The 11,960-nt window shown below is 32.7% G+C and overlaps 1 protein-coding gene across 2 annotated transcripts; it reads left to right on the forward strand.

The window, feature by feature from the left end:
- Positions 1–1,083: 1,083 nt before the first annotated feature.
- On the forward strand, positions 1,084–11,749 carry LOC129940475 (odorant receptor 82a). 2 transcript variants are annotated; one of them, XR_008780685.1, is made up of 7 exons: positions 1,084–1,436; positions 1,491–1,671; positions 7,921–8,266; positions 8,329–8,433; positions 8,502–8,654; positions 11,215–11,498; positions 11,549–11,749. XR_008780685.1 is itself a non-coding variant. In XM_056048821.1 (6 exons), the coding sequence occupies exons 1-6, from the start codon at positions 1,124–1,126 to the stop codon at positions 11,269–11,271; spliced, it is 1,155 nt and encodes a 384-aa protein (XP_055904796.1). In that variant the 5' UTR covers positions 1,084–1,123; the 3' UTR covers positions 11,272–11,749. The 2 variants fall into 2 exon arrangements, 1 of the variants encoding a protein (XP_055904796.1); XM_056048821.1 differs by having other exon boundaries at positions 11,215–11,749.
- The last annotated feature ends 211 nt before the right edge of the window (positions 11,750–11,960 follow it).

An 11,960-nucleotide genomic window follows, 5' to 3' on the forward strand; every position in this document is an offset into this window, starting at 1 on the left:
CAGAAGTTTCCTCACATTACAGAAACCAATCTTTGTCCGGGTACAATAGCCAAAAGTCGTCTAACTTATGTATAATGGGATACACAACTCATTGCCCGGGGGCCACCACGAGAAGGTAAAGCAAGAACTTCGACATGGCAAGAAAGTTGCATTGCTAGCCTAAACCAAGTACTGCCTCTTGCAAGGAATTGACAAATTCTCCAAGGGTAATTCTTGTCATAAAAAATGCTTTCTTAAGTTTGCGGATCGGATTCGTCTTAAAAACTTCAGGTCCCCTCCATCCCCGACAACAGTACTCGCAAACAGGAATGGTTGAGATTTCTAAATCACTAGGCCCTAGTTCTGCGCCACCCAATTCATTTAATTTGTATTTATGCGATTTGACCCCGCTAGACTTTTTCCTGTCGGGTTTCCTGAAGTAGCAGGTCTAACGTGAAGATAACACCTTCGCTCAAATTCACCCGGATCCACTCGAATCCGTGCAACCGTAAGAAGCCGGGGCGGCATTTGAATGATGTCATATTCCAGTTTTGGTTTTGTTAATACCTTCAACACAGCTTGTTTTATTCCATTTAAACATCTTACGGCCCTTATTGGAAAACCCTTTCTTTGTACTTATTAAGGGGATATTTTTTTCCAACTAAAAGTAGAAATACTAAGGACACAACTTTGTTACAATAAATAATGTATTCAATGCCTAAACACAATTTTCGACTTTAAAGGTTTAATAACTTAAAAATTAGCAAGGGTTTATTGTTTTATTTAACATATAATAATACTATTGACAGCCAATTATATTTCTGGGGGCCTGTCTGAATTGCTGTCTATTTCGTAAATCAAACCAATTAAAATTATATTTACATATAGGAATTTCTATTTTGACATGTCTAAGTAATAATTAACTACACAATCCGTTCGAATTCAACGTTGACAAATTCTACATACATGGCTATTAATTAATTCCTCCCTCGCAATCATAAAAATTATGACACAACAATTATTAAAGAATGCTTCGTATACTTAGAATATAAGTTTTATATAAAAGGAGCATTCACAACAAATCAAGGACCAATAGTTTGAAGAGTCCACCCGGTAAACGCGTATAGTATAACTTTAACTTCTAATGGAAATCGGGCTACAAATATTCAATAGACAGACCAAATGTCTCCGAGCAATGGGACATTCTTTAATACATCAAGTTCAAGAATCCAAATGGCAACGAATTCCGCAATTTTTCGTATTATTTTTAGTCGTGTCAGCTCAATATCCAATGATAAATTATGCAATTTTCCATAAGGATGACCTTGAATTAGTTACAGGTTGCATGAGCATAGCTTTCACCAATATGTTATCATCAATCAAGGTTTTAACGTTTCTTATTAATAAAATCAAGTTTTTGGAAATTATAAACGAATTGAAAACAATGTGGCAAAATAGTGAGACATTATTTTAATAATTTTTAGATGTTTTAAAAATATGTATTTTCATAGGTGGTGAATATGGTTTCAATTACATTAAACAATCAAATATAATGGCGGATCGGGTAGTAAATTTTTATTTTTACTCAGTTTTTTTTACTGGATTCTATTTTCTTCTGACTCCGTTGGCAAAAATAGCTTGGGCCAAAATCTATCAAATGCCAATTGTCAGAGAACTACCAATGCCAATGAGGTAATAATTCTAATAACATTATAATATAATAGTTTTTGGTTAGGTTAATGATCGTGGGTCCATATAAATTCTTTGGATGGTTTCAGTGATTGAATTTTAGTCTAAATGTGGTAGAGGATTGAAATTTATATCCAGTAAATATCAGTATACATGCTAAAGTTCAGTTGACCTTCAGTTAAATCGCCGATATTAACGAAATTAAAAACATATATTTGACTTCTGAACCATGAGTTAGGTGCAGGGAAGCGAAAGGACCTATAAACAGAACTGTAATCTTGGAAGAAGGAAGTGCTTACTTGCGTCACGTCACGTGGAGACTCTTGGATAGCAAGTTGAGAAATCAGTACACATCGATGATGAATGATACTGCTCAATCAATTACAATTGATAAAGGCACTCTTATGTGTTTGTACTAAGAAAATTCTCAATCTTGTGAACGAAAGCAAGAAGCTATGGTTTGCTTCCTGCTTAAAATTAAATTTTTTGAAAGATGGTAAACACCCGGTCTGTCGTCCGCTCCGGCAACCCAGGGGGAAGACTATTGATAGCAAATCATCAATGGATGGTATAACACAAATCGGTAAATTAAGAAATCGTTTAATCAAGTAAACGGTAGATACATAAAGACAAAAATAGTCAGTTGAAGTAGTACCTATTAAAATTCATTTATGTAAGGAATGATGTATACTGTAGGCTGATTTCATCTCTTTACGATGTCGGGCGACCACTTCTAGGGTTATCCTCCCTAGATGTCACTTTATCAAAGTGAGACTACTGTTGACGTGGTACCACGGGATATGTCGGCCTACTGGTTAACTCCAGGGACATACATATAATGGAATGGCCCTATCATGACAGTTTCGTGGTGGCTGTGGTTGTTCTACATGCTTAGGGTGTTAATTTTAATCGTTTAAAAAACCAATACAAAGATATAGGCAAAGCCAATACCAAAGGTTAACAAAGTGGTGTATATGTCTTGGAAGCTTAAAAAGAGGATCTGAATTGAATCATTTCGCCAAACACGGGAGAGCAACTCTATACGTATATACTTTAGGTAATTTTCAAAACGAAGCGATAAACAATGCGAGAGGCAGCAAGCGTAAGAACTTGCTTCAAATAATTGCAATATGTCCCCGTCGTCGCACACAAACTGTTTTATTAACCGTCTTGACAATGTAAATTGGGACTGTGATTTGACATTTTTGTTTTTTTTTTGTAGGGAACAGAAAGACAAACAATAAAAAAAAAATAGAAAAGAAAATTGGAGTGACATAATGCGCCACTGCAGGGCTAGCCAAGTCAGCAACCTAAACGACGTTTTCGTTCACTGAAAATGGGACACAAATTATTACTTTTATTAGTTTTTTTGTTTCTTTTAAGAAAGTGGATGTGCGACCCACACTGATAACTTCCCATCCCGTCTGTCAATTTGTCTAAGACTTTCGCAAAATATTAATAACTAGCGGCCCGTCCCGGCTTCGCACGGGTAGACATAAATAGGTACAGATATTTAAATTATAAGCATGCTAATTAAAACGACCATGAATCACTAAGTTAGAAAAAAAAGTATGCTTATCTTTAAGCCTCCCTACTCTAGGAAGTGACACATACAATTGCCCGTGGGAAAAACACTCTTTGCTCAAGTCGATACCATTTATGTCTACCCGTGCGAAGCCGGACTAATACTAAATATAGCCTTTGTTACTCAGTGATAATGAAGATTTCTAATGAAAAAAGAATCATTAAAATCGGTCCAGTGCTTTTAGAAGTTATTCGTTACATACAAAAATACAAATCTTTCCTCTATATAATATTAGTGTTGACAATATTTTGTGTAGGATTAAATCAATATCTTTATTTGTTTGCATAATACTTGTGTCAAAACGCCCATTTTTAATCAGTTTTTTGTTGTTTTTGTAGGTTTCCGTGTTGTCAGTTCAATTTTATTTTACTAAAATAACTAAAACTTAGAAACAATATTTTGCATATCGCACCTCCGCTCCGGTGCAATAATGACGTAAATGCAATTTTCTTAAATGTTCAGGAATCGCTCTAAAATAGCCCTACAGAATCGACTTTAAGAGTCCTAAAAATAGCTGACTATTCAGTAAGTTAGAGTTCATATTATTACCTTTTATATCTTTCACCTGTTTCTTTTTTGAGCTTGTGAAGTGCTTGAACTATTGTGGAGCGCAAGGTACATTACGACTTTGTTGCTCCAAAAAATTTCATAGTTTAAACTTTTGTGTCAAAAAAAAGTGGCCTCTTTTGGGCACTAGCAAAGATACAATCACGTCAATTTTACCACGGTATTGCGTCGATATTGCACCGGAGGTGTCATATGATAAAATAAGTTCGATTTCAATACCTGTTTTTGTTTCTGATATTTTTAGTCAAAAACTAATAAAGTGTAATCACTGCAGAAATTTGGGAGAGGCGTGATAACCAAAATTAGTTGATGTGAATGTATAATCAACATTTAAACAAATTCAACCGCCTCGCCTGATTACAAAAATGTATGTACAAGCCGATGTGGATGTATATATCTGCCATCATCAAAAATCAGAAAAAAAATCTCCTGAATACAAAAATCTGTTTCCAAGACATGAGATCTAAAAAGTGTAGAGATTACCAAATTTTCTGAATACTTCAGGAAATTCACCACAGAAATAGAAAATGTCGGTAATCCTTTTTTGGATACAACACGTCAGCAGAGTGATAGACTTTTTTACATATGTACTGGTAAATGTGCATCCCAACCCACCGAAGAGTTTAAATCTAAAGTCAATCCCAAGAGATTTGAAAACCAAATTCTAAATGTCGCTTCAAAATACAAGTTCGCAAAGACAGTTGCATGTGGAAAAATTCGAGCAGTAAAAATTTTCGAATGAGCAGAAGTTGCTTTGCCGTAAGATTTTGAGTTGGTTTGTTCACAGTAGATAAAGTTTTAGCTTAATGGTGGGACCAACGTAAAACATTTTGTTGCATGATATATCCGTTTGGTTATCCAACGCTTGTTTAAAAACCATTCGAGGGACACCATCAACTAGAATAGCCAATAAAATGTGAACAAACTAGTCTTGATATCTATAATGAATTGCTTATTAACGTTTTCAAATTATAAGAAATAAAATAACTTTTAACTTGGAGAAAAAAAATTGTTTTTTGTTTGAATCTTTGACCAGTCGTTGTTGTCTATTATAATGTTGTAGCGCTTCTTCATATTTTTAATTTTATTTCTAATTCCTTCTTATTAAAAATTGACCCATGTTCTTCAAGAACTTTTGCAATTTCTTGAAAAATTGTTCTTCGCCGGGTTTTTGGGTCTCGGAGCGGGTCCTTTCTCTTTCTGCACTCCTCCAAGAAGAGCGGGATGGATTTATGTTCCCAACCTTAAAAAAAGGGAATAGAGTGGTTCTTCTTTGGAGTTTTGAATAATCTGAAAGAATAACTTACCTTTAATTGCTTGTAGCTCCACAAGCTGTCCAGTGTCCGCCTCTCTCTGCTTTTATACATAAAAACAAAAAAGTTACTCGTATATTTATTTATTTTCATAAGATTAATATGTACATATACATACATATATTTGCCTGTATTTTGTTCCACCCCTGGGACAGGATAAGGTGCTTTTCTTCAACTTCAGAATTCTGGCCACTAGACTGGAGGTAAGACTTAGCAAATTGGTCATCTACAAAACAAGAACATAATAAGTCAATTTTGAAGTTTAAAAAAATGGATCATAATTACCTTCTAAATTTCGGAGGCAATAGCTTCTTCATCGTCTATTATGTACAAAACATCCTCAAATATAAAAAAAATACTTCAACTAACATTTTGTATCTTTTTGTTTACTAACAAATACAAAATGCTGAAATCAATTTCAAGAAACTTGAACCATGTGTTGAATCAGCTGTTCTGTCAGATACCTATGTATGTACATTGTACATACCCCAGAAATGCTTGGATATCTTTGGATTCCTGGATTCCTTTTTTGACATCTCAGCTGTTTTTGATCACCTGTTATTTTACACGTTAAACACTAACATAAAGGTATCCGGATACCCTATCTGTCTGAGATTGAACGCAGCCAATTTCTTGATTTTAATGAAAAGTCAGCTTACACGATTTCACCACTGCACTGGTCTAAATTTCGCAATTTTTTTGGAATGTTTTGATAAATCATTCTGGCAAATATTAAATTGTATCAACTCTCAAATATAAAAACTGGACTACTACTAAAAAACTCGAAATTTTATATCATCACAGAGTTCATTTAAAAATTGATATAAAATAAAATGTTAAATCAAATTTGAAATGATCAAACGTAATTTCTATGTAAACGAAAATAAAAATGAAGACACTAAAAGTGAAGACATTGATTGTGAATACATGACTTTGATTTTTTCACCCGATGATTTTGATGATGAATGATTTTTTAAAATAATATTTTTTATTTTGATTCAATTTTGTATTTGTTTCGTTAAAATTTAATATGCGTCCTTTAAGATCGTCTAAGATGTTAGTGCTTATTAGGAAAAGTGTTCTGATATAGAAAAAAAGTTATTATGGTTTTGAGTTGAAAATTGCATTTAAGAAAGCTTGAAACGCATGTGGCAAGTAGAAAGGGGAAATCAAAACGCCTAGGACATACATTTTTGTAATCAGGGGAATTTTCTAATGTTTTAGAACAATATTTGTGTGGTTACACAGTGTTATACATATTGCGGTTTCAAAAGTTTTTCTTTCATGATATATCATTTTTATTATTAAGTTTGAACGTTGACATCATGTGTGATATACTACATCATTTAAATAACCACCACGCGACTTATTGCAAGCATCGATTCTTTTGAGGTATTTTTTGACCACTTTTTAACACATATTTGGCGGTATCTCAGCCATGTTGGTGTTTATAAATATTCGCTCGAGCTGTGCGGCATGTGGCACCCTTATTGTTAAAACCACATATTCTCCAAGTCGTATTCTTCAACAGCAGGAAAAAAAGTCGGTTATCATCATATGACCATAACTTCCCGAATCGACGGTGACAGTCGTTCCATCATAGGTCGATTTCGAAGAAGTAAGGTCCAATCACTCCTCCGGACCAAAAAATGCAGCAAACAGTGACTTTTTGTGAATGTAAAGGACTCTCTTCAATTACATGAGGATTTCCAGGACCCCAAATACGACAATTTTGTTTACAAAATTTTTTGTTTTGTTTTGTTTGAACAAAATTTTTGTTCGAAAAATCGCCGTCCATCGCCTGTTGTTTAAGCACCCATTCGACGCATCTACAACGCCTTCGGCTTCAGCTGTTGGTTTAACTTAGCTTTACAGATGTCGAATTCCAGCCCCGTATACTTTTGAAACCAAAAAATTCAGAACCCATAGAAAACAAGTTATCGTGGTTTTAAGTCAAAAAACAATGTTTGAAAAAGCTTAAAATTCGTCTAGCAAATAGAAGGCCGAACGTAAAATGTCTCAGGAACTCTCTTTTTGTAATCAGGGTAATTATTGCTAATTTTTTGATGTATCACTCATTTGTTATCGATATCGAAAAAATGTTCATTTTCGAACGCTCGCCTCTGACCACGGCTAAAAATTAACCTGTCAATAGTTTAAATTTAATATTATTTGACACATTCACCGGTTCAATGTGTAAATTAAGAAATGAAGTTCTTCTTCCTTTTACAATATGAGGAACACTTTTACACTAAACTTTAAATAAAATTGTCACAGATTTAAGAATAGCATTTGGCCAATCAGATACTAGAAACATGTATTACCGTCAAGTTCCTTAAGTCGGGTGAAGCTCCCATTCTGGTTTCAAATCCAGAATATTGTTCCTGTCATGATTCGTAGCTGTCATTCTTAACTTTATAATTGTTGGCGAGTTACTGCCAGAAAATTAATTTAGGGAGAGCCTTCTCTATTCAAAATTAACATTTTATTTATTGCTTCATCTGAAGTTTTATAACGTTATACGTATATTTTTTTTATCCCAAATTCTTTTAATTTTAAATTTGTAAGAATAAGTTTGAAAGGACTTTACTTAGTACAGTCAATCGCAAACATTAATTGTTAGCAATTATCTTTAATATTTTTACAAAACCTGGAACTTTTCTGTCAAAAGCCTTGGAACAATATCATAAAACGAACATTTTTGATTCTTTTTTAAAGTTAAACTCTTAGAAAAACCATCATTATTAGCTCGATCTTAATGAATTGTAAATTTGATAATATTTACAGATTTTTCTTCGATGCAGAACATTCACCAGTCTATGAATATGCATACATTTATACTGGGTGTGTTACCGTTATTGTTGTATCGTATGTAGTTGCAATTGATGGTTTATTCATAGCTTTTGCCATCCATTTGCGGTCGCATTTTCGGCTATTACAACATTACATCGAAAATAATTCATTTAAGTCAAATGAAGCTGCAATAAATACAAACATTCGCTCTTACGTCAAATATCATTCAAAACTTTTAAGACTTGCAGAACAAATCTGTCAAACTTTTAAGCCAATTATTTTCGTGCAGTTTTTGATAACATCCCTGCAAGTTTGTGTTTTAGTTTATCAGCTGGTTACAGTAAGTTTTAAAAATATTTTGAAAAAATATAAAATTTTGTTACAAATTTTACTTTTTTTTAGAACATGAATAATGTAATGATATTTGTGGTGTATGTAGCTTTTTTGGTATCGATTTTAATTCAACTTCTCATTTATTGCTATGGTGGAGAAATGTTAAAAACGGAAGTAAGTTCTGTGCTACTCTTGGCTTACAGATTATGGACAATTATAATTTATGATGCTTTTTATTTTAGAGTTCAATGGTAGCAACTTCTGTACAGATATCAAAGTACTACAATCTGTCACCAAAGTATCGCAAAGTGCTTTGTTTAGTTCTTATGCGTTCCCAGAAACCAGTCATCGTCAAAGCTGGATTTTATGTTGCATCATTGGAGAATTTTATGACGGTAAATTAAACATTTTATTTTTATATAATAAAGCTAGGAAAGAAAGGGTTTTAGGTTCAGATAACACTGGTTAGTAAAATTATTTTTTTTATTCTTCTACCCTCTCCAACTCATTAGGATTTTTTAAATATTAATCTTTAAATATGTTTTTAGAAAACGGATACTTTTTGGACTTTTTGTGTGTATCTGATTAAATTTGTAAAATACTGGTTTTAGCATTATTTCTGTTTTTCAATTTATTTCAAAAACTTCATTTAAAACTTTACTTAGCCGACGGGATTTTTAAAAAAGAAATACAGGGTGTCCGTCTGCAATTTTGTTTTTAATTAAATAAAAAAATATAGTCGATGTCTTGTTTTATTTGAAATTTAACTAATAATGCGGATTTCAATTTTAGAACTTTATTATCCAACCGTCTCCCGGCTAGTTGCAGGCACGGTTTAAAGCGGAGCCTCGTGTTACGCGACACACGTTGCAGTTAACTTAATTCAATTACGCCGATTTCTCGACGGATGTTTTCTTTTAGGTTCACTAGAGATCGGGGATTGTTTCTGTAAACTCTCTCTTTGAGTTAGCTCCTTAAAAAAATGTATTGGAGTTAAGTCGGGGAACCTCGTGGTCGCACCATCCTGTTGGAACCACGTGTGCGATAAGAACGATGGATGAGCTTGGAGGTTCGGGAAAAATAAATCCATTACCATGCGTCGTCGCCTGCCCCGAAGCATTCTCGATAAAATATGATATTATCCCATGCGTGGATAAGTCGCACCAAACAATTACCCTGTGACAATGCAATGGCTTTTGGTTCACTCGAGGGTTATGAGTTCTTGGAACCCAGTCGCGGCAAATTCGTCTCAAAAAAAATGTTTGCGTGAAACAAAACCAATTTCTTTGATTTCTTGAACGATTTGAATTTTGAATGGATGGAACTTTGAGGCCCTTTTCCGTATCGATAGTCGTGGATTTTCACGTAAACTCTCCTAAACCACTTTAATGTTTTCATAAGTTCGCGAAACCTCTGCACCCACGAACAATTTTTATACCACTTATTCGTTACTTGACTAGTGCTAAATCGTGACTGAGAAATCCGCACCCTCACTGATTGCACCGCTTATTTTATATATTAATAAAATGTTTAATGTCTAATGTCTGCGTATTTCAAAACACTTTTTAAAATATTGTCAATGCTCGACAAGGTTTTATAATTGTTAATAAAATTGTACTTTTCCAATGGGTTTTTGTGACCTTTTTTGAAATCCGACTTAAAAAATTAATTTACCACGTCAGGTTTAAGAGGTATAACTTTTTAAAATTTGAAAAAAACATAAGACTTTTTTTCGTGATGCTTTTCCAAACCTATAATCCCTTTCTTCAACATACAGTTCACATAATATACGAAAATACGAAAAATTTCACCTGTCATACAAAAATTTGAAAAAACACTAAACCATTAATGCTAAAACGGTTTTCATCAAAAATACGCAAACCGGTTTTAAAGATAGTTTTGTAACGAATCCTTTGTCTGAAGTTTAAAATATAAATTTTAAAATAATGAGTAATTACAAAACTATTAAAAATTAAAAATTGGATTCGAAATCAGCACTAAAGTAACTCCAAAACACATTTTTCAAAATCCTCAATTTATTAAGTTATCTGTCAAGAGTGACAGACAAAAATTGGATTCGGTTGTACTCGGCTAAACACCCAATTTTTTTGCATTTTTAAATAATTGGACGATTGTCCATTGGGAAAATTTATGAGCAGGAAACAAGCACTAAAGTTTACAGAATTTTGAAAGAATTTTAAAACTACGAAAATTGAAAGAAATAGGATATTCATATTCTCTGTCATCAGTGTAGAAAATTGACTTCCATTTGGTTTACCAATTTTTTGGTTTTCTAAGTCTTCCAACCGTCCAAACAGACAATTTTTAACAGCAAGATATAAAATTACCGGCAATTGTCAGCTGAGTTCTAACGTATAAACGTACAATTTTCACTTGATAGGAAATTGGCAATTGTAACCTAATTGGATGCAGTTGGAAGGCTTTTGAGAGATAAGTCAGTATTGGAAGATCTTCCAGTTTTGAAAACTGTCTGTTTATACGAAACTGGGCGAAAATTGCCTGCTTACTAAAATTGTCTGTTTATGGTTTATAGAGAATTGGTTAAAATGTTTTGAGAAAAATGTTTCAGTATTGGAAGATCTTCCAATCGTTTATACTTACACTTAGCTTAAGTAAGATTATAAAATGCTAAAATTGTATCATGAAAAGAAAGATTAGTATACTTTTCAAAGTCATCATACAATTTATTGTTAAGAGATATTTTGAACTTTAACTTAGCCTAAACAAACCCGTATTGATTGTTTTTGGACATATTTTAAAAACCTGAAGTTATGATAAAAAATTTAAGGTGAAATAAGAATTGAGGACATCTAAATGCTTTAAAAAAAGATTGTTTTGTTTATGTTTCTGAATAAAAACACTATTTCATCGACCATCAGTGTTATCTTAAGTATTATAAAAGCTGAATAACTTGTATTTTAATTTGTTTTACAGATCCTCAAAGCGGCAATGTCTTACATAACATTGATTCAATCATTGGAGCAGATTTAAGAATATATTTCACACGAAATTGGAATTTTGAAGTAAATTTGTGAAGTGTTAGTTTTTGACCAAGATGGTAAAAGAGGTCTACTTGGAATGTTTCGAATTATTCCATTTGGAAAGAAAAACAACCCGTTAAAGAAAAAAGGAAGGGATACTTTGCTTTTTCTGAGGATTTAGAATTACATATGGTTGTATGCATAGTGGCAAATTCAGATAAAACTTAAACGGAATCGGTAACATTAAAGAATTAAAAATGATCATTTTCATTAACTTTGAATTCTAGTGATTGTGGTATTTAAATCAAATTGAATGAACTTGAAGCAGACTTAAGAATCACAGAATTTCAGAGAAAAAGAAAAGACCTTCTACTTTTGGTAGCATATAAGACATAATTATAACGTAGTTTGCACAATATTAAACAAATAGTACACAAGCTTTTATTAGCATATTTAACCAAAAATTAACAATAAAGAAATACAAAATAATATTTATTTTATTCGATAGTAGTCGATGTGTTCTTACAGTGATATCCATTTTTTTGTTCAATGTACGATGTACAGTGAGAAATTTACAAAAATAACACATCCACAGCGATGGTTTTTATAAATATTTGAAAGTTTATACAAATGAATGTCAACAAATTTGTAAACAGACCGGATTTTAAATAACAATATGGACAATTTTAAAGTGAATTT

This window comes from Eupeodes corollae, chromosome 1 (assembly GCF_945859685.1).
Source record: "Eupeodes corollae chromosome 1, idEupCoro1.1, whole genome shotgun sequence".
NCBI classification, from domain to species: Eukaryota; Metazoa; Arthropoda; class Insecta; order Diptera; family Syrphidae; genus Eupeodes; species Eupeodes corollae.